Below are 24,001 nucleotides of genomic sequence, written 5' to 3' on the forward strand. Positions count from 1 at the left end.
TTTTGCAAATCCACGTATTATTGCTTCTTTTTACTATTGTTTTTGACCAGTGCAGCAATTGAACGAATTTATCTCATTTAATGTTGTCTTTTAATTTTTGCTTGGGAACCACTCGATTGAAAGATAAACATCTTTTTTCAATAAGTATTTAATTTCTAGCAGTCAAGGGACAGATGCCGCCACCTGCTGGCATTATGGGGCAAGTCTTTCGCTCTCTCTGTCATGTTTGTTAACATTGCAGGGGACACTATTCACAGTTTCTACGGCCGAATGCGGCCTCCGCAAACTCCCCCTCCCTCCCCACAGAACCTTTCCTTTTGTCAAAATGCCAGCACTAAAGATGGCCGAGTACGAGAAGCGGAGCAGGAAGAAAAGCCGGCCAACGGGGGCTGAATCTTTAGACTGGTCGTATTTGTGTTCGTTCCAGGTCACATGATACGGATCACGTGCCGGTTCCTGGAGCTTTGCTTTTCTAGCCCGGGGGACCGGCCAGTGAGGTTCTTTTGGAATCCGGAGCAAGGCGACATGCAGACTCCGAAGCCAGAAGAGGCAAAAGAGAAGGAGGAGGAGGACCGTACTCCGCTTTTACTGTCCGACTCTCAACCCAGCTCCAAAGAGGGTAAGAATCGCCACTGAAAGAATCTCTTAGCTGCTGCTTCCTTGGCTCCCGCGATTCTATTTTTCGCCTCTAACTCGGTGACACTGAAGAAAGACCCGTGTTGGGTGGGCGTGTCGCCGTTTTTAAGTACCCCGGAGAAGGCGCGAGTGCCTCTGTTAATGGGAGGTTTTGGCTGCTTGGTCACTAAACAAAACAACACTAACCTCGGCTTAAAGAGTGAATCCCGTCGGATTCGGCGGTGCTAACTCCTGAGTCATTCGGAGAACATGTTGCTACCAGAGCAGAGGCACCCAAGCGTGGTGGACGACCGAATTTATTGAGGCACCTTATATTTAGGCAGATATGCCTATAAAATGCTTGCAGGCAATAGTAAAAGGAAATATGGAGTATAAAAGCTCTGAAATGTTAGCAAGAAAGGATCACTTCCACCTTCTTCAACTGCTAATTGTCGCTGGTCAATAATTATACAGTATAAGAAAATAGAATAGATTATTTTGCTTGCAGGTCAGTGCCATGGTATCTTTTCCCATTAATTTACGGTAATTCATTGATACAAGAAGCTGCCTTACATCATACTGTTTCTCACTCTAGTTATTATCTGGTTACTTCCATATGTATCTTCTCTACCATTATTTCCATGCAAATAACAAGAGAATTGCACTGATTTTCCACAAGTGGGGCATAATTTTGTAGGGATACAGAAGACATAATTTCTGTGGGTGGGAAATGACCAATTTACTTTAACACAGATGTTTCAAGACATGTTCATGGTAAATTATACATACACTATAATAAATACACACACAGGTAAACTACATATAATAAAGAAGAACCCATGTTACTTAAGCTACATAGAATCTAGGGTAAGATATGGTTTACTTTGTTTGCTGCCTTGCAATTTAACTTACTTGCATTTTCAAATCTATTATAATTAATAAAACCCTAACCCTAACTGTCTCTTTGATCCACAAACTTGTACGAAAAGATAAAATGAGAACAGAATGGGGAGGGCTAAGTGCACACCAGGAAAACAAGTGACTGATATTAAACAAATCTTGGCTGGTGTGTTGTCCAAATTCATTCATTCATTCATTCATTTATGAATAATGTTTTAACACCCTCCACTTATTAAAAAAATATGGCACTAAATGTGACTATAATTAAAACTTTCACACCTCAGATTCAGTTAGAAGACAAATTGGCAAGATTGTTCTCAATCCCCTTCTCTAGCCTAAATAAAAATAAATTGTTTGAGTTTTTTAAATATCTCTAGCTACCTTTGAAAATATATAATAAATAAATATCTAATAAATAAATGTAGAAAGGGTAAAAAGTCTAATTTCCTGTCTTCAGATTGGGAGGAAAAATATGGTTGCTGCAATTTTAGCCAAATGAGTTACTGCAATTATATAAAATTGTAGCATAATTATTTACTGTAAAATGTGTGGAAAAAATGGCATTCATGTGCTCAGTATGATGAAGTTATAAAAGTCACAAACATTCTGAACTGTTTTCTATTGAAAGTAGAAATATGTTCACATGATAGCAAAGCTTTAAAATTCTTTCACAAACAATAGCAATTTCAGTTATTATACCAAAAATAACATAGAAAATTGTTATTCTGGGCAAGTCACTGCTAGTAGATTCTCTTATGATCTTAATGTACATATTAAATTAATTTTGACATGTTATTTATTGCCAAGGAATGGAAAAGTTTATAAGCATATATAGGTACTCATTCCCCTAACAGTTAATCTTAAACACAAAATAAAAAGAAAGCATCATATTCGTTATTATTGGATTTTTATCCCATCAAAGCTAAAATGTCTAATATGAATTCTGAAGGCCCAGAAAATTAAATCCACCTTCATGTAGTGGAAATCTTGAAGGATACCCCTGTCAAATATTATTCAGAAGTATTTATACTTTTGTTTGAAATAATGTGAAGGAATGAAAGTAGGAACACTTTCGAAAATATAAAACGTGACTACAGGAGAAGATTCCATTGTAGTTGGATAATCATTACATTTTCTAGATACTACAGGTATCTGCATTAGTTTTCTTATAATAAATTGCTCCTGTAGCGGCTATTATTACAATAATAAACTTGATCATTATTTTGGCATTCACATAGGACCTATTTTTAAAATTATCTGGGATAGCAACTAAATTTTTTTTGCCATGATTGTTAAAGTGAAAATTCCAGTAACTATTGAGAAAAATGGGTTTATTCATCCCCTGGGTCTAGAACAAGGGTCTTCAAACTTGGCAAGTTTAAGACTTGTGGACTTCAATTCCCAGAATTCCTGAGCTAACATGACTGGAGGAAGAATTCTGGGAGTTAGAAGTCCACAAGTCTTACAGCTGTCAAGTTTGAACACCCCTGGTCTAGAAGTTACTAAAGGATATTAGCAGCCAAGACAGACCTGTGGAAATATCTGTGATTAGTTTATTAAGAGTGATAAGTTTCTTCTGGAAAGTTTCTTCTTAGTTCACTCTTGCTGGGAAATTAATGATAAGATCCTTCAGCATGAATAATTTTCTAACAAGGTCACTCTTGTTGTGAAACTAATGATAAGATCCTTTATGATAAGTAATGTTCTTAGAAGGTTATTCTTGCTGGGAAACTAGTATTCATTGGGAATTCCAAAACATGATGAAAAAGGATTGACAATTTGTTTTATGGAAGTTCTAATATATAAGAACACTGGCTTTGCCAGCAACTGATCTATTCTGTTTGAGAATTCACTATATTTCAGCTTTTCCATTCTATACAGCTAATAAATAAAATTAATCAGATTAATCATGAAGGAATAACTGGCTCAATCTACTTGAATGACTAAGTGGTTGAATGGGGAAATAATTGTTTCTTCCCCTCCCCCCATATTATACAAAGGAAATCCAACAACAACAAAATAGGTTTAATTTAGTGAAAATTATTGCTTTATAGAGTTACCTTCAATATTTCATTAATACCAGCTAGAATATGTTTTGAAATTATTGCATTGGTCAATTTCATCATTTATTGGAGTTGAAAAACGTATCTCCTCCCATTTTTTCTAAAGTTCTTTTGGAGGAAGATTAATAAATATCCATGTTCAGCATGGATAGTGCTTAACTTGCATTCTAAATGTTACCTTGCTTTTTTCTGCAATTGTGAATTAAATGTTTGCTAGGTATGTCTGAATAGTCCTGGGTATACAGATTGAAATCTGTTTTGCAGTTATGTTCTCATTTTCTTTCATCCCTTGCCCTTTTTTAATTTAATATTTGGCTAAAATCCTTATATTTCAGTTAATTAATTTGTAGAACTTTCTTCTATTCTTAATTTCTGAGATTATTTTTACTTTTTTGATCTGAAATGGCTATGTTGCCATTTAAATACAGCTAACTACAGGAATGGCATATTCCTTTTTATTCTTGCTCTGTGATTTTTATATTGAAAGCCAAGTAGTCAAATTGAAAAAGATGAATTTGAAATTGCTTTTTTGTAGGAGATACACATTCCAAAAATCTATTTTGAAAATGCAAGGTTTTTAAATTCATATTTTAAAAGTTATATACCATTCAGGGCTTGAATGGGGTGCATGGAGAATTAATTATTATTTAATTTTCTACTTTAAAGATGTAATTTTAACAAATTGTTCTTTTTTGTACATAACATCTCCTTCAGGTCAAGCTCAGTTCCTGATAACTTCCTGTCTGTGCATTTTTCTGCCAACAGTAGAGAAGCATGTATGACCTGAAAGACTTTTGAAGTATTCCGTACCAAAGATATGGTGTAGAATACCATATGATAAGCTGATAAGATTGACTATTTAAAAATGTACTAAGTTATTGTGAAGTAGGGATATGACATTCACAGGAGCATGGTCTGAAAAGTTATAGTATCTATATAACATGCTTTATTATTAATATTTAGGAGTAGGATACCAGAATATAATTAAATAAATGCAGCATCTGTATTCAAAAGAAAGCAAAATTCAAGGCAGGTTGAATGGATCATAAAACACACATTAAATTTGTTCATATAACCTTGCAAAGAATTACAAATCTGAGAATGCAATTGGAAACAGGGAGTTTTGATAGACTAATTTTCACTAATTTTATCTCTGGAACAACTTTGTGAAGGACACTGAATATTTCTCAGACAAGTCACCTAAAAAGTGTCCTGAGCTAAGTGTGGAACAGAACATCCTGTGTCAATAGCTCTAGTCCAATAGCCTCGCAATTAGCTAGCAATTAGCTAGCAATTACCTAGGACAGCAAATTAGCCCAAATTGCTTACTTTGCTTTTGTCCAAAGCAAGGCCTTAAACCACATGGCAAACTTCTTTCAAAACTACAAGGAATTTCAAAAGTTCCTTGTTGATGTGGTTTGGAGGGGGAAGTCACCTGATCAAAGAAAAAAGCTTAAAATAATGGGGTAATACCTTAGGGTATTTTAATTTCAAACAATTTGTTTTCTGTGTGGTATGATTAAACATAGCAATACAAGGGAAATAGTGCTTATCACAGAAAACTAATTTAAAATACGAAGTCATAATTCAGTGGTTGAAAGCATTAGCTTCTAAGTACAGTGAATTCAGTCACATTGTTCTGGACTAAACTTAAAAATGGAAAGTACGGTATTTAATGTTATGTACTTATAAGTAGTCTTTGCTTAACAAAGCTAATTGAGAACAGAAACTATTGTCAAACAATGTGGTTGTAAGTAGAAAAACCATGTGCCTGTGCTCTTACAATTTCCTGCAAGTTTCCCCATCGATTTTGCTTGTGGCAAATTGGCAGGGAAAGTAGCAAATCGTGATCATGTGACCGTGGGATGCTGAAAGAGCCACACATACAAGGATCATTTGTAACTACCGCTTGTCCAACACCATCATAAGTTTGAACAGTCACTGAATGAATGGCCATCAAGTGAGGACTATCTGTACTTATCAGAAAATGAGTTTTATCCTACCTTCTTTTTTTAATTAAAAATCTACTGAGCATAATCGTTTTAAAAGTCACTACAATGTTGATTTTAAATGCAAATTTGCCCCCAAAATGTATCAAGTGGTGAAGTTCAGTATTTTATGAATGATTAAATGAGCAACTAGGCAGATTCTTATCGTTTGTGCGCATCCCTCATTAAAATCTGTGAAGCTCTCCCATAGATGATTTAGGATTAGCTGCTATCATTCAGCTAATAGAAGAATACAATTGTCTACTGTTGTGTACTGTTGGAAGAATGACAGGATACATATGTTTTTACAACATGTATACATAGAATTTTCTTTTCTAGCTTACTCTGGTACTAACATTGTAGTGTAGTTGCAATATTTTTCATAACATGCTTGATGTACCTCTGAGCTTCTAAAGGATGTGGTTGGTTACTATTGGACACAAAATTCTAGAACTTTGATCTCCCTGCCTGAAGTAGTTCTTATGTCTTTCAAACAGCTGTTTCACTGTTTATCTAGTCCACAAGCCACAGTTAACTCTGAGTCAAAACCAGCTTATAAAAAAATGTAGTCTTATGAGTCACCATAGACGATTATGTCATATTTCTACAAGACACAATGAAAAAAGCATTACAGTTATTAGTGTGTTTTTTTTTAAAAATCCACTGAAATATGTGTCTTTCCCCTTCTTATGCTAATCTTTCATTTCATAGTTTTTATAACTAAAGTTATACTGATAGAACTTTGCATGTGTGTATGGATTGGTATAAATAAATAAAAGCAAGGTCCTTTTCTTTCCATGCCTGTGTGTATCCATGAAATTGTCGTTGATTTCGTCACACATTAGGAAATGACTGCTTGTGATCGATAGGTCATGTTGCTAAATTGTAAATAGAGCTAAGAAACGTAGGTTGACTTAAAGCAAACCATTTAGTACAAAGTAGATGTCTATTTCATGGGTGGGCGTGTATGCACAGATCCGCATAGGAAACAGTAGAAATAAATTATAGGGAAAATGAAAAGGAAGGAAGTTGCTGAAAAAAATTGCTGCTGTTCAACAGGATATTCCACACCCAGCAGAGAAGTAGAACTGGGAGGAGGGAAAGTGTAAGTGTAATTGGTGAAAAGATTCAGGTTAGCGTCTCTTATGAACAGCAGCATATTAGTGCCATTAGCATTAAAAAGCATTACGTACTATTAACATTTTGTATGGAAATAGCAAGATGAAGAATATGCTATATCTAGCTTAGGCTTGAAAAAAAAATAGACAGCAGCTTCCTCAAAGAAGTTACAGGAAGTAATGATCCTGGAACATTTCAATAAATTGGTGCAACAGTACCTAGGAAGTGATACAATATGAATATGAAAACGAGGTTGGTTGCAAAAACAAAAGCTTCCTTGGATGTTGGAGGTAATAAATTAATTTTGAAAGGTTATTTATATTAAATGGTACAAGTCAAAATCTTTTCCAAAATGAAAAAAAAAGTATTTTGCTATTGTATTTAATTTTTTTCAGGGAAAAATAGTATTTTCTTTGTTTTATGTATATTTAAAGCAAGATGATGATGAATATGATATGGTATATTTGTATATTAGAACAGTAAGTGGTGTGTTAAGACATACAGTCTATGGCTTGTCAAAAAGGGAGACTTTTTTATGTTTGTTTTGAATTGTAATACTATAAGTTTCTGTTCCTTACTTCTGTTTATTCCAGTTAGATCTATCCTTGAATAATTGTACTAGAATTACAATAGGCTTTATAATATACTTGATTTCAGTTTTGTAAAATATGAAGAATATGAAGTTTATAACACTTATTATTTGATTCTGTTTATTAGACTTTGTGTATTATTGACTAGACATGGCATCAAATTTATGTTCTATTCATTTAGTTTTATTTTGTAACCTAAATGCTACTAGGAAGGCTGTTGCTAATATCATGTAACAAATCTTTTAAAATCCATAGTCCTTTGATTCCCTGTAAAATGAAACCTGCATCTATTTGATTTTAATCTACTTGGACTTAATGTTCAAATGTTTCATTATTTATAAAGAAGTAAATTCATTTTTAAGGCTGGAAGGATTAGAGAAAGAACAATAGCTACTGATCATTACACCTTCTAAAAAGGTTGAAATAGTGAATGTGTAGCAAGTGATATCATGGTACCATGAATTTGGGTGGAGAACTGCAGATTTATAGAATACATTTTGCCAAAAATTGCTGCTAGAAAGAGTGCTTAGTCTGGGTTTCCTGAAGAAGCCATTCAAAGGATTTTGCTGTTTCAATAATTTTAATATTTGTAAGCCACACAGAGTCACTTATGTGAAATAGGCAACTATATAAATCAATCCAAGAAGCAAGTAAAATGTTTGTTACCTGCAGCTTTAATGCTCTTATGTTTTTAAGAGATGGCCATGAATTCAATTTAACTTTCAGATACCATTTGTTCTTAGTGTTGCAAGTTTGCATCCCTTCTTGTCATCAATCATCATTCTCAATGATTGCATCATGTGAGTTGAGAGCGCTCAAACAGAGGACTTTCAACTTTTTCACTTTGAGTCTATGGACAATAAAATATGATACCTGGGGAGATAGGAGCCCACCTATTTAAACTTGTATTTCAAATTTCATGTCATATAGTATTTTAATTGTGAAGCTTCTGAGGTAAATAAACAAACAGGAGCCACCCCATCTCCATTAGTGTTTACTGTCTCTGATAAAATTAAAGCTTCACCAGGAGCTTCACCCTATCCTGATCTATTTACCGTGGTTTCTTGCTGCCCTTAATAGCAGAGGCGAGGCCTGTAGATGGTTACCTGCTAGTGGTGACCTTACTGTCTCTTCTTTGGAGGCCTTGATTTTAACCAAGGGAAACTTTGCTAATAAAAACATGTTCTTATTAGTAGTCTGGAGATGAGATGGAGACAGATGTAGAATTGTATCCAGAAGATTATCGAAGTGAATCCAGCATCAGTTCTCCTATCTGCCATGTGGAACTGTCATTTTAATTTATCTCTATTGATTAAGTCTGTTTATTTTGTTGTGAATCAGTTACTTACTCCCATGTACAGTCTTACTTAATCCACTACTATGGTTCTTTGATGGAGATAAATGGAGTAGAAAATGCTTTATGTCTTGCTTCTTGCAGGAGTAGGCTAATCTTAATGGTATTGACCCTTCTATCTGGTTAAACATTACAGCTGAGCAAGACTACAAGGATTATTTGTCCTTGGAAGGAAATGCTATTAACAATTATGTGTTTTTCTTCTTCTTTTAGTGCCCTTATGGTGTTCTGCTCGCCTCAGTTTAGCAATATGGGCCTTCTTTGGATTCTTCCTGTTGTATGCACTTCGTGTGAATTTAAGCGTTGCCTTAGTGGACATGATAGAACTAAATACAAGCTTGAACCAGAATATCACCTCAAATGTATGCCCGGAGCATTCTTCCACTCCAGTAGCTCCTCGTAACACTACGGTAATTTTAACAAGTTTATTTTTGAGAATGTGAGCTGCACTTAATTGTTAAGAATTAAATCTATAATGGAAGACTGGGATGCCAATAGGCTTCGGCAAGTTCTTATTGACTGACATGTTTCTTTTCTTACCACAAGATCTCTGCAAATGATAAAAATCAACACCTATCATATGTTAGCTCCTCAACCTTCCAAAAGATGCATTGTTGTGTGAAAAGACTTGGAAAAGACGCCCTGCTGTTTCTTTTAGCTAATGTAGTCATTTTTAACTGAACATATTTGGGTTGTAATCCTGTAAATATAATCAAGGAATAAAGGGTCAAGGAACCAAAAGGAACTCAAATCAGATTAAATTTGTATAGGATTGCATTGTATGTCAAGTTTTGGATTTGAATAAGTCCCCTTATGAAGTGTGTACCTATACATAGAGAGTGTATTGTCCAGCTGACTTTGGGGAACTAACAATACATGAAACGTAACACAATCTTATACAGATTTATGATACAATGCAATTATGATTCTTAATAAACTATCCCTTATCTTAGCATGATATATATCAGGTTCCGCTAATATCTTAGACCAGGGACAGAGAACGGAGATATATCAGTGATCAAGTTTAGTATAAGAGACTTCTTTTATTTATGTGCCTTTGGGCTGCTAACAAAAGTGTGTAATGTCTTGTATTTCAAGCACGGTAACATAATTGAATGCATTGATAAAAAATAAAAAACAACCAGAAAAGGATTCCAAAATAATGCATATATTATTTACATTATTTAAAAATGTTATAGCACTTCTCTTTGATATATTGTAATAGTTAACGTAGGAAACAGTAAAAAATGATGTGGTTGTTTCTGTAGTGGGTATACATTGTAAGAGGCTTTTTTCATGTAAGTCATACTAATGAGCACAGAGATTACTGTTACAGAAAATGGGATTTGTTAACCAGGCTGTATTTGGGAGCAAAGTCCACAAAGGATCATATGTCATTAAAGAGTGGGAGAACACAATACTTCTTTTTTTCTCTTATGATGTAGAAAATATTGCCTCTTCCTCTTCTCTTTTTAGGGAAAAAGCTATCCTTGGGATGCTGATATGCAAGGCTGGATCCTTGGGTCCTTTTTCTATGGCTACATCATTACTCAGGTTCCTGGGGGATATCTGGCACGCCGATTTGGGGCAAAGCTGCTGCTGGGATTTGGCATCTTGGGTACTGCTGTTTTCACCTTGTTCACACCATTAGCAGCAGATCTAGGAGCTGGGTTCCTCATAGCAGTCAGAGTTTTAGAAGGTTTGGGTGAGGTAATTTCTCATTTTTCCTTTGATATTGGCAAAAACGTGGGAAAAGAAGGGGAAACACCCAATTGACCACCACTTTTCATTATTTTTCTGACATGAGTATCTCCTGGTTCCACACACTCTTAAATCTTGACACAGAACTTCAACATGTTGGACTTAGATATGGAACTTGAGTGTTTCTTCTTTTCTGTCAGTTCTAGGTCCACATGAAAATTACGAAAATTATGTGGGGGTTTTTGTGAGTGTAACTGTACTATTTGTAAAGACAAGTGTGTGGAGTGTAAAGCACCTTCTTTGTGAAAAATTGTAGATATGAAGTATACTGTTCTGTACCTAATCCAACCCTCCAGTCCTGCTGCCTCATATTAGTAGAAGGTATTCCTGGGAAGGATGAGCAAAGAATATGCCAAGAACATGGATCCCCAAAGTGAAGGCACGAAGACAAATTTCAGCTTCATTTGTACCTTATAATATTTAATGAAGGACTTCCTTTTTTGTCGCAGTTAATCATTTTCATTGCAGTTCTCAATATTTTGGAGCACAAAATAGTTAATCATTAAATCAGATTCATGATGCAAAATTATGCCCAGAGTTACCTTACAGGGGAAATAGGAAGCATAAACGTTTAATGAATAAATAAAATGCCATACTCAATGGAGTATCTTTAAAAATAATATCAGCAGAGCAGACTATTCAAGAGTTGACCATAATAAAATATTGTTTAGTTGTCTGGAGCAGCATCCAGTGACAACTGTTATCAGAATAGACTCTGCCCATAATATTCCCTAGTGAACAACAAAAGACTAGTTTCTTAAAAGTATCCTAGAAGTTGATCCTAAAATGGATTGTCCCTTTGCATCTTTGGATGCTCTTGCATCTTAAACATTATTGCTTCTTTTTTTTTTTTTTTCATTTTAAATTCTGCATTACTTTAACTGGGGTCTAAATTTAAGAATAAGGGTTTTTTTTAATTAAAAAATCTTTCATTGTCTGATTACATTACATCATGCTTCACTACATATCAGTATTTATGGTCTAGATAGAAGAAATATTTTGGTGGCTAAGACTTGAGCGATCAGTATAACTCCCAAAAACATTTTTATCTGAAGGACTATGATGGGCAAGAAATAAGTTCTGCTTAATTGCTCTTTAGCTATGTGCACTTGTTGAAAACGGCTTCATGCTAATATAACCAATACTTTCCGAGGATTTATTGAAGAAAAACATTTCATTAAAATAAAATATTGTATTTTATCAATTATCTTGTTTTTGGGCTATATATATATATATATATTATATTATAGTATATATGATAAACAAATATATTTTCCAGGGTGTAACGTTCCCAGCCATGCATGCTATGTGGTCTAATTGGGCTCCTCCATTAGAACGTAGTAAACTTCTTAGTATTTCATATGCAGGTAAGATTCCATAAATATTTTTAAATTTGACCATGGTTGACTATGGGCTATGAATTTTTTCCCTTCCCTCATCCTGTATTCTTCCTGGTGCCCGTGGCCATGGCTCACTATAATGCAGGCCTTGCTTTTAACCAAGGTTATCCTTAACTCAGTTATTATTTTAGCCATGCTTGATAAATAATTTGTTTACTAAGATACATACTGTCAGCATTTAAAAAAAAAATATTTTAATTTGTAGGTGCACAGCTAGGAACGGTTGTCTCACTTCCCTTGTCTGGTGTAATATGCTTTTATGTAGATTGGAGTTATGTATTCTACATATTTGGTAAGTAGTCTCATTGTAAGCATAATTCTTTGCTTAAGGCTTTTTGTGTTTAATTCCAGAATAGTGCACCTATGTAAACTATTATACTTGTACAGATGCTTTTTTTTTACCGACTTGTGGAGATTTGATTGTGTGGTTTTATTTTATTTTTTCTGTCAGGAAGATGCAAATGGTTGAGAAATTTGATGATTCCAAGCAGTCATGGGATGTGGGCTTGTATTTTCCTTAATAATTCAGCCTTTATGTAATAATCATATTTTCTAAGCATTTTCCATGTGTGTGTGTGTGTGTGTGTGTGTGTGTGTGTGTGTTTCTCCTCTCCCAGCTGCTATCGTTTTACATGTAACACCTTTAGCTATACTGGAGCCAACAGGTCTAAAAGTTACTATGTTAAGTACTGTATGTTATGCGCTAACAATTGGTTTTGCTATGACTAGGACACATTGACACAAACTTGTAAACATTACAGAAAAACAATGCTGTTGAAATGCCCTGTAACTTTTCAATCTTTTTTTTCTTGCAAAGCTTTATTACAAGGCTCTTACATTCACATGCAGATAATTTTTAGTTAGTCTAGCCATAGACATGTTTTTCCTGTCTTCAACTTAAAACACAAGCATTTTTTTTTCTTTCACTCTAAGGTACCTTAGGTGTTTTGTGGTTCCTCTTCTGGATATGTATGGTTAGCAATACACCTGAAACTCACAAGACAATTTCCCTGGCTGAAAAAGAATATATTTTGTCTTCTCTTTCACAACAGGTATGAACCATCAGTAAATACTTAAGTTATCATCCAGCTTAATTGCAATATAAAGTATAAATATCCACTTTATATATAAAAGAGAAAAGTAGTACCTTTTAATCATGGTAATTTTTTTAAAAATTAAAAGACAAGAACAACTAAGGATTCCATTCATCTTCAAAAACAAGTTCTTCAAACCTAGGATTTTCATCTTAATACAACTACAGTGAAATGGTGGTAGCTATTCTCCAATGAAAGATTTAGATTCAGTACCTGATCATATAGCCTAGTTTTTTTTATATTTTATCTATGTATCAAAAATTTGTTACATCAGAATTAACCCTTCATAATGCTGAACAACAGATTCTTTAAAAATTAAATTCCTTGAGATCTAAAGGTTTTGAATGTATTCTTTCCATTTAGCTTTCTACCCAAAAATCTGTGCCTTGGAAAGCCATGTTGAAATCTGTTCCGCTGTGGGCCATTGTTGTTGCACACTTTTCTTATAATTGGACATTCTACACTCTCCTTACCCTGCTGCCTACATACATGAAGGAGATATTGAGATTTGATGTCCAGGAGGTAAGCTATCCTATGCATTCCAATGTTACAAAGATTAACTTGAATCCTAAAGTGGTACAACCGTGAGCCTAGATCCAGGCGGCTTTATAACTGTATTAATTATTAGTAATTCAGTTAATATCTAGACTGAATGAGAATTTGATTCCCAATCTTAGGCCCAATTCTTGCATTTCTGTCCATCTTTCTAATCAACAGAAGTTCAGATGTTTGTAAGAACCAAATATTACATAATCTTCCTGGGATATGGCTATAGTTAAATTACCGTGTGTGTACTCCAGGAGAATTTCTTTTACGAAATTATCGTAATAAGTGGACACTATGAACTCTGTTAGTGGGGCCTTTTCACAAGTAGTCATCTGTGTGGACTATTCTAAAAGGAAAAAAAATGGAGAAAAATGTTGGCTTCCTACAGATTATTTATTACCTTTATTGTCAGAGTACAACATGTGTACAATGAGATTGGCTGAGCCTCCCTTCATGCACACACACCCCCACACACACAACTCACAGTGAGGACAGAAGTCCCTAACTCAGACCCAATCTTATTACCCTATGTCGGGGTCTCCAACCTTGGCAACTTTAAGACTTGTGGACTTCAACTCCCAGAATTCCTCAGACAGCTTTGCTGGCTGAGGAATTCTGGGAGTTGAAGTCCACAAGTGTTAAAGTTGCCAAGGTTAGAGACCCCTGCCCTATGTGATCTTATTGCCGGCCCCGCAAGTCTGTCATACTATGTTGCATGAAGTTATTTTCAGAAGTCTTGACAGCCCACAGGTAGAAACTGTTCTGCAGCCTGTTGGTGTGGCTGGCTATTGCCACATTGCCTGATGCATACTTGCATTTCTTCAGAAGGTTATATACTTAATAAGTACAAGGGAAGAATCTTAGTAACAGGACAGAGCAGTTTAAATTCTTCAGCTATTATGTAATCAGAACTTAGAATCTTGCTTTCTTTTTTCCCCTTTTTATGTTGTTTACATCATGGGTGTCAAACTTCCCGCGTTACGTTGCCGTCCGTCATGTGATGTTTCATGATGTTTTTCCCATTCGTGGAGCTGGGATGGGCATGGCCTGTGAGTGACGCATCCAGCCCGCGGGTGGGGGGGGGGTTTCTTTTCTTTTTTTAACTGCAGTGCCTTAAATCTAAAAGGCTCTGTTGAACTAATATCTGCCTTTCTACCAGTAAAATACACCTAAACCAAATGAGGCAATGGCAATATCCATTCTAATCCAGAATCATGAAAAAAAGCTTTGTCTTTTATAATGGTTCTCCAATGGAACAGGTGCTACATCTTGGCCGCATACTTAAAATTAATTTTTATAAGTTGTTTTTCATTGTTTTTCATTTAAAAAGGTTACTTCATTTAAGTACTTTTTAAGCGGTGCCTTTATTCTCAAAGGCTTCAGGCAATTTCAACAATTGTCTGGAAGCTCCATATCCATATTAAATATATATATAAGCTTTTATAATGAAGGAAACCAGAGAGAGGCTGTATTTTTCTCATCTTGTCAAACATCTGTTTGGTGGTTGGAAGGAATGAAGTAACCTGAAGATGGATCAGTATCAAAAGAGTCACAAAAAGTTGTATATAAATTACTGGTCGCTTGCCTGCATTATTTATTAATATGTTGTTTCTGTTTGTGCTTATTTTTAAATCTGTGATCCTCTCTATAGGTGTGTTTGTGGGTGTATGATCATATCTAAAAATGTGATACATTACTCATGGTTATATCATAAATCATATCTATGATCCAACAAAGAATCGTTCAAACTATTTTTAATAACAGAGCCATCCCCAACCATTTCCCCCCTCTACAGAATGGATTTTTATCTGCACTTCCTTATTTCGGCTGCTGGGTTTGTATAATTGTGTGTGGTCAGTTTGCAGACTATTTACGGGAAAAGAAAAATATGTCAACAGTCTGTGTTCGCAAAACATTTACAGCAATAGGTAAGAAAGACGTTTGTAATGTAGTCTATAACTCATTGAGAATACTGCTAGAATGAAAGTGAATTGGTTGGTATTTTAGAATACTTAGTGTTTGATACGACACCCTTTAATTTTTTGAATGTAATACTATCTATCTATCTATCTATCTATCTATCTATCCATCCATTCATTCATTCATTTCCAGACATGGCATTTCTTACATAAGATGAGCTTTTCCAATTACAATACAGTAGTTGGTCAGAAGGACCCTGCTCCTTCCTGGATTGGCCCAACATATCTTGCATATGTGTGAAGGTCACAATCTAAGAGGACTATATGTACACTTAAAATAAGATTTCCCTATGGTAATTACATCTATTAATTTCAGGTGTGAACAACTAGACCCACATTTGCAGAATGCAACCTAATTATTATGTTCTACCTGTAATTTCCCCAGTCTGGCAGTCTACACTTGGGAACAATTAGATAAGGCTCTAAGAAACCTGGGGGAGGAGTAGTCTTAGCCCTTTTGCATTTGTGCAGTGACTCTAGGCTAACTCCCTGTTTGAGCTCCCTCCCTGCCAGACTGGTGCTTCTCAACATTAATGATAAGGATCACCCTGAAATTTTTGGAAACATTTTTTTTTTTTTTGGGGAGAAGCATGGGCAAAACATGCTAGCATTATAAGTGCTCAAAATGATAGGAAGCTGCCTTATGCCAATTCAAACTTTTGTTCACCTGATACAATGGCATAATACAAAGTAGATTATATAGTACTAAGTAGAAAGTAGCTCTCTTGAAGTTCAGAAAAGCATCTTCTCTAGGACTACTTAGATATTCCAATGTGCTTCTGCTACTTATACTTGCTTAACTACAGCTGCCATGTTCTTGCTTCCCTCTGAATCTTTTGTCCTTGATAACTAAATACTTTGAAACAAACTGAAATTACCAAGCATAAATTAATTTTGAGATTGTTAGATAAGGAAATGGGTATCCTTTTATTCACATTTTTTTGTTTTCTACATTAGCCTTTGCTGCCTTGTCTTAAAATAAATAGCTTTGAACACAATGAAGACTGTTAATAACTTTGTGTATTCTTTTTTTTTATTGACCCAATTGATTTTTAAAATAGATTCAGTGTGTTGATTTTAGTAAAGCTGCAGCAACAGCTTGGATATTGTATAAAATGTGAAAGGCAGGATACCCCCATCTGAATTTTAAAGTTTGTTTTGTACACTAGATGGCAATAGAAAGCAGGACAATCAGTCGATATTTTCTAATTTAATTTTTTAGTTTTTTTATCATAGCAAAATAGTAATAATCAGCCAATCTCAAAGTATCACACAGAACACACAAATTAATATACTCTTAGCTTGCATTAAAAAACAGCTGATTTCTTTAAAGTCATATGGATAAATATTTAGACAACCTCCAAGAAAGTCTAGCAGGAATTTTGATGCACATTTTGTAATATGGCTAGCAGAAAGCATAAGTGTAATTTAGGCAAGCCATTAAAAACAGTATCATGCTACTCCAGCAAACACCATCATTTTTAATTAATTTGAATCTTTTAATAATGATGTTAGATTTCTACCATTTAATATACTGAACTGTCCATTAAATGCCACTGTATTGAGGATGCATTCTTATACAGATAGTCTCCTTGATGTACAACCATAATTAAGCCTGAAGTGTTTGTACATTGTACTGGACATTAAGTGGATCCCCACATGACTACACCCAATTTTATGACTTTTGTAACGGTCATAAAGCAAACACTGTAGTCATAAAGCAAACCTATTGTCTACAATGGGTAGGTTTTGCCAGAAACTGGAAATAAACTCCGATTTTAAAAAAATGTAAATATACATCCATTCCAGTTACTGGGAATTTATGTAAAAATGAGTTCAACCTTTCTACATAGTACATATGTTCTGCTATCAAATTACAAATACCCTCATCTTGTGTGCCCACTGTTCTACCTGCTTTCTTCTAAAATCCTGCTTTGTTTCCCAATGTCTACATAATACTAATCCTCTATGTCTCCAACATATTGACTTTCTTGTGCTGATAATACTGTAGTGGGTTCTTTGAGCTTGGATGGATCAGAGGAGACTACACCTGTTTCCATTTATGAATTCCAAGGAATGTGTATTACCATTCTTGTTCCCTGACAATATTACTATGATATTGCTGAGTTATTGTCTATTTTAGACAATGTTATCTATTTAGGGATGGTGAAATTATGCTTCAGTGATCCTTTGTTGCAGGTCAAGAGATGAAAGCTATAACTACTTGTATAAAATAAACAAAAAACAAAACTACACTAAAATATCGTGAACATAATTAATAGAAAGTGCTTGTATAAAGTTTTCTATTTTTTGTTTTAATTAAGGAATGATTGGACCTGCAGTATTCCTCATGGCGGCTGGATTTATAGGTTGCAATTATGAAGTGGCAGTTGTATTTTTAACTATATCAACAACACTTGGAGGGTTCTCCACATCAGGTTACAGTATCAACCACTTGGATATTGCACCATCGTAAGTTTTTTAACAGTTTTTACTAGTTATGTTTTTTACTAGCTGTTAATTAAGCTTTCCTGAAACAGATAATCTCGTTATATTATGTATAAGGCACAGAATTCAATGAAGAGTGATTTTAGACATTGTAGATTGTTGCAAGCCATGTCATTCCTTAAGAGGTTCACACAAGTTGAATTTTTATTGTCATCAACATTGGGCATGTTCTCCAAAACTGGTACAAATATCAGAGGACAACTATAGATTCCTTCCTGATAGACATTTCTTAGTGATGAAAGAAAAAATATTTTCATCCTTAATATTTTTGTTTATTTTCCATTAAGAATAAAGATAAATGGAGAAGACTAGGGAAGAGTGACAAATAGAAGATAACATCAGAACTCTTTCAAAATAATTTAGAAATAATAAAAGTAGATATTACAGTGCATGTGACAAAAGCTAATTTATCTACAATTGTTGCTAGCTGCTGCTCCCATTTTGGGCATGCTGTGCCATGTTGATCATGGCTTGTCCCAGCTGGAATGAAGAGAACCCCAAAACACTTATCAAAACCAAACTTAAAAAGCAAATCTTGGGCTTCGTTTCTTGTGTCCTCAGTCAGAAGAAACTTACTTAAGTTCTCAAGTGATAATTGCTGGACAGTTTGCAGTTGGCTCCCTTGTATTGGGCAGAGAAAACCATTGCCCAGCATGTTCCTATAAAAGACAGATTTTGGTGTGGCAGATTTTATAAATCTAGCATTGAAAGCCCCATTGGGAACAGTTCTTTTTTGCCAAAGTGAATGAAAAAAATATAGAGAAACAAAAGTTGGGGGGAAATAATTTTGTTATGAATGGAAAATATTCTTTCCCCAACATGGTTCCTCCAATCTTCCATAGTTACCAGATGTTCCTTTCCCTTACCCTTACTTTGCCACCTGGAGCTGGTGGACAAACAGATGTGTACAGCTGTTAATCCTCCTGCTTTCCACTTGTCACATTTCTCATAATGACAGCATCTTCCTGGATCATCAAATGCTCCTCTATATCCATTTGGGCTTTGTGTGTTTGGGAGGGTGTTTGTTGTTTTTGTTCCCTCACGACACACACGGGATCATGATGCCATTCAATTCCACAGAACACTGAACATGTTTTTTTAAAACTTTGGAGAGTGGCAAACACATTTCAAATATTAACTTCAAGCAATAACCACATCAAAATTTAAAGCTTTAATTCTTGTTATTGCAACAAAAACAGTACAGATTCTTGTGGCACCTTTAAGAAATGTATTATATTATAAGCTTCCCTAGATCATATTTCTTCTAAAACATGCAGTTGATTGGCTGTTTTAAAATTATAATTTAGTTACTTTCCCATTATGTTATAAGTATTACAACGCTAATAGCTAGTTATACCATTTTGTTTATCGAATAGACCCCACATCTTCAATCTATATAGTATTTCTGAGAGAATATAAGTATAGATTGTACAAGATTATCTAGAACATACCAGCTGCATTCAGATACCAATACACAATAATTTATATTGACTGACAATCCTTTGTTTCGTAATATTTTCCCAGAAGGACCATTTTTTTGTGTGTATGGAGATTCCCTTGTAAATGGCATAGTTGTTGAAAGGGGCCAGTTGTAGACATTATAGAACTAAAGACATTTCTTAATGGAAGGAAGAGCTTACTTTTTTCTGAGAGGAAATGCTACACTGAGCTGTTTTGAAATAAACTTTGTGCTTAACATTTGCAGTATGCATACCATAGGTATCTACTGTATATGTGCATTTATTAAATAACAAGGCTGTTGGAAAGTATAGTTTGTCTTAGCTGTCAAGTCTGAGCTAAAATGAAGTTGGAGGGAGACCATTTAATTTGCAGTGGGAATCCCCATGCTAATATCTAAGAACCTTGGACACATGAGAAGCGTTTCTAATCCTTTGCAGACAAGTGGATGAATCATGTGTGAAATTCTTTCTCGTCTCCCATTTCAGTCTGTCAGGAGGGCTTTGGATGCCAAAATGCTTGGACTGCTGTTGAGAAAATTCCTCCATTGTGGAAGTGCACATATAATTTAATCTGGTTCTGAAGGGGCAGGAAAAGAATTGCAAAATTGAGAACTGGAAAGTTCCAAGGACTAATCCTTGTTTTCTCCTATTAACTTAGCTATGCTGGCATCCTCCTTGGAATCACAAATACATTTGGTACTATTCCAGGAATGGTGGGACCACTTGTTGCTAAAGCTCTGACTCACAGTGTAAGTCACACTTATTTTATTTTTAATAAAGTAAAAAAAAGTCTCGTGTACCATTCTTAGTTGAGTAATAACTGTATTCCCTTACTGATCTCAAAAGGCTGACCATTGTACTTGATAAGAAATCACCACAAAATCCTAAGATTGTAGGCTGGCTGAGAAGTTGGAAGAATATCCCAGGAATGACCACTGTTAAACTGCACTTTGTTACTTTAAAAAAAAATCACATGAATCTATCTAGATACTTTCAAGAAAATAATATTGACTCAAGTGTGTCTTAAATTACATAATAAATACAGCCAATTATTTATTTTCCCTTAATATTCTGTTTATTCTTTCATCAGATTAGCTCTTGATAGAACTCTGTAAAAATATATCTTTTAGCAAAAAAAAATATGTTCCAAGATTTCCCAGTACAAATCTCTTTATTTTAAAATAATTCTTCTCACAAAACAGTGCAAAGTAACTCCCAAAGTCAGCAACCAAGTTAAATAAATATAAAATAAAATTAGGATAGTCTATAATCAGGAGAAGTCACAGCACAAGAAAGGAAACATGAATTCAAAATATTAATTAAAAAAGTATTTACACCAGACCTCTGAAGAATGTTTCTATATATTCACATTAATGTTTTGTCTTTTTTTTTAAAAAAAAAAAAAAGCGCCATACAGCTAGAAGTTTGTAACTAAGCAGCTTCAAAAAATTCTTCATTTATTTCTCAATATAATACTGAAGGAATGTCAGTTACAATTTAGTGTGTATTATTAAGCATCTTTAGAAACTAGGGTTAAAGTTTTAACTTTGACTGTAACTTATGTATGCAATAAAAACCACATATATAGATTATAATTATAGCTCTTTTGTCCTTTTGCTTAATTGGAGAAGATATGCCAAATTCCCCATTGGTTTGTTTTGCACAAATAAATCTGTAACTTTTAAGTTACAGTTTAAATTCCAGTTCTCGAGAATAATAGAAATAGCACTTAGACATATATTGCTTTATAGTGCTTTACAGCCCTCTCTAAGTGGTTTAGAGAGTCAGTATATTGCCCCCAACAATCTGGGTCTTCATTTTACCCACCTCAGAAGGATGGAAGGCTGAGTCGACCTTGAACCTGGTGGGATTCGATCTGCCAAATTGCAGACAGCAGAAGTAGTTTGCAGTTGCACTCTAACCACTGCACTACCAAGGCTCTTATAATGCTTTAAATCAGAAATAAATGGTACTTTCCAATATGAGCTCATTTAAATCTTAACTAAATTCTTATTTTCCATTTCCACACTTTGTAGTGGTATCTAAGTCAGTAAACTGAGGTTACTTAAATTTGGTGCTTGTTCCTGAACAAGAGTGGCAGTGTGATATCTACACTTTTTTTCTAAGACAAATGATTGAATCTTCATGTCCTCCTTTTCTTCTCACTTCTTGCTATTTAATTATGCCTGAGGTTGCAATTCAGCAAGGTAGAGTAGAATCTGCCTAAGTCAAACAGTAGCCATAATCTAACATGGAATTAAAATAATTGTTAATTAGTCCTAGCTCTCTTTGTCTATGAGCTTAGAAAGTTCTAATTTACATGGTGAAAGTGCTGTAGTTTGTTAACAAAGATCTTGCAATAGGTGGAAGCAAATTTCCCGGCTAAAACTTCTGTATAGTGGTAAAATAGCATTGCATTTTTATTTAACAGTGAAAATTAAAATGCCTTAGCTATATCAATATCCACATGATTCTTTATACATTTTATTATTCCAGTTATGAATTACTGGAAAACTTATAAACAAAGCATTGAAGGGTTAGCCCAAAGTATTTAATTGTGTGTGTAGTTTTCCCCCAATCTAACTTTTACCAAGTTCCTTTCTTTCTTTAGTCACCATGTTCTTCTTATCTATATTCACTAGTAATTCATATTTAAGCTTACCATTTTGCTGTGCTTTGCTCAAATTCATTTCTAGGATTCCTTTTCAAACTACACAGTTTTAATCTTGGCCAAACTGACTAGTCCACTTTTCTCATGGAAGGTGGGCAGCTTTTTTTTTAAGATTAGAGTCTTTAAAACAGTTGAAATAATGGCCCCAAAAGAAACAGGATTCCCCCACTTTCACTGATATCTACAGTGGAGGCAGGATGGAGGGATATCACATAAATTATAGTAAGATAGAAAACTGTTTATTTAACAGCAAGAGAGTGTAAGCCACACGTATGCAAGAGTGGAGTTTTTGTCATGATATCAGTATGAACCTGTGATCATTTTGACACAATTTCAGATTGCATATATCAAAGCTGAATTTTCATTCAACCATGCATGCAGTTCAATGGGTAATCTTAACCCACATACTTTATTCCTCTCAAGTTTGATGAAATAAAACAATAGGAAAGAGAACAATAAAGCTCTTTGGAGGGAAGTTACGAGTGTGGATAGTTTTACTTAGATATAATAGTTAGCACAAATACCAAATATTAGTGAATTCAGTTGTAATAATCTTTAAACTATAGATCTGCTTCACCTAAAGAAAGTTGCAGATTGCTGAGCTGTTAACTAGGTTAATTACATCTAATATTGAAAAAGGAAAAAAAATGAGCTTAAGAATAAAAAAGATAAAACAAAAGACTTGAAACAGGATACTGAAAGAATATCTTAATGGAAAGCGTTTTTCTCACTCTTAAGCATCATCATGCTGTACTGATTCATCCTCTGTATTCCTCTTTTACCAGAACACTATAGAAGAATGGCGGAACGTGTTTTATATTGCTTCTGCCCTTAACTTATTTGGAGCTATTTTCTTTGCATTGTTCAGCAGTGGAGAAGTGCAAAACTGGGCACTAAATGGTTACCATATACATAGGAACTGAAGGAATTCTGGAGAAAATGACAAAGCATTACAATTACATCACTCGGAATGCCTTTTATGGTTCCTTTCCTGGAATTGTAAAAACATTTTACATTTTTAATATGTAAAGACATTTTACATTTTGAATTAAACTGGGATGTAATCCAACAGAATTATATTTCATTTGGTAAATATATAAAGATGTGCCATATTTTAATCTATGTTATCTACTTTTTAAATATTTATTTATAAAATCAATGGAATATGAGTGATTGTTAAAATGCCAGTAAGTTGTAATGAAGGGATAATATATAAAAAGAAATGCAGAGTGTTTGTATTGTCTCAAGAATTGTTACTATTTTACTTGTATTTTTCATGTCATATTAATTTAAACAAATGGAAATTAAATGTTCGTTTAAAATGTACATGTTTCCCCATAAATCTGTTGTGAAGGTTCCACAAATCAAGAAAGCCACACCCTGATGATTCAGGAATATAAGCCCAAATCCTCAGTTGCCTTCTGTCAGGAAAAAAAAGTTTGAAAGCATGGCATTTCACTTTCATCTCTTGCTTCAATTCCGGTATTAGAATTGAAACTCCCTTTATCCAAATAAAGATCACAGAAGCATATTAATATTTGTGGGCAGCAACTGGCATGAAGATGTGTAATTGTAATTGAGGATGAATGAGTAGCCAACCACTCAGGCTCTCTTCAGGGATTTGATGTGCCCATGTACCATTAAAAACTGTTATAACTTCACTTGTACCAATCTACATTGCAATAAGCCCTATGTCAATTTGCATGACTACAACATCCAGAATATCTATACAACAGGTGTTGTATCACACCTTTTTCATAGAATCAGTTCTCTTAAACTTCGTTTTTGAGATTGGTGCACTAGGAGACTTTCCTGCCCCTATCTCTAAGAGATCTAGAAATATCAGGAACTCCTAACTACTTACTTTAGAGAGAAAAATATTAGGAATGGTAGATAATTTAAGACTATATACAGAATATTGTGGGATTAACTAATCAAATTTAGTAATGAGTA

General features: G+C 34.4%; 1 protein-coding gene across 2 annotated transcripts; it reads left to right on the forward strand.

Moving 5' to 3' along the window:
• Positions 1-114: 114 nt before the first annotated feature.
• SLC17A5 (solute carrier family 17 member 5) lies at positions 115-23,374 on the forward strand. 2 transcript variants are annotated; one of them, XM_026665202.2, is made up of 11 exons: positions 115-619; positions 8,843-9,039; positions 10,106-10,339; positions 11,670-11,757; positions 11,996-12,082; positions 12,724-12,842; positions 13,248-13,406; positions 15,226-15,358; positions 17,734-17,881; positions 20,036-20,126; positions 22,834-23,374. In XM_026665202.2, exons 1-11 carry the CDS (start codon positions 433-435, stop codon positions 22,969-22,971), a joined length of 1,581 nt encoding a protein of 526 aa, XP_026520987.1. In that variant the 5' UTR covers positions 115-432; the 3' UTR covers positions 22,972-23,374. The 2 variants fall into 2 exon arrangements, with proteins under 2 accessions (XP_026520987.1, XP_026520988.1); XM_026665203.2 differs by lacking the exon at positions 115-619 and adding an exon at positions 6,473-6,975.
• Positions 23,375-24,001: the final 627 nt, after the last annotated feature.

Source organism: Notechis scutatus, chromosome 1 (assembly GCF_049901735.1).
Source record: "Notechis scutatus isolate UNSWTSFEM ecotype Mainland chromosome 1, rNotScu1.2, whole genome shotgun sequence".
NCBI classification, from domain to species: Eukaryota; Metazoa; Chordata; class Lepidosauria; order Squamata; family Elapidae; genus Notechis; species Notechis scutatus.

Coding starts and splice junctions, on each gene's coding strand:
- SLC17A5 (XM_026665202.2), top strand. CDS start 433: ATGATACGGATCACGTGCCGGTTCCTGGAGCTTTGCTTTTCTAGCCCG. Junction 12,083..12,723: donor TTATGTATTCTACATATTTG/GTAAGTAGTCTC, acceptor TTTCACTCTAAG/GTACCTTAGGTGTTTTGTGG. Junction 17,882..20,035: donor CACTTGGATATTGCACCATC/GTAAGTTTTTTA, acceptor CTATTAACTTAG/CTATGCTGGCATCCTCCTTG.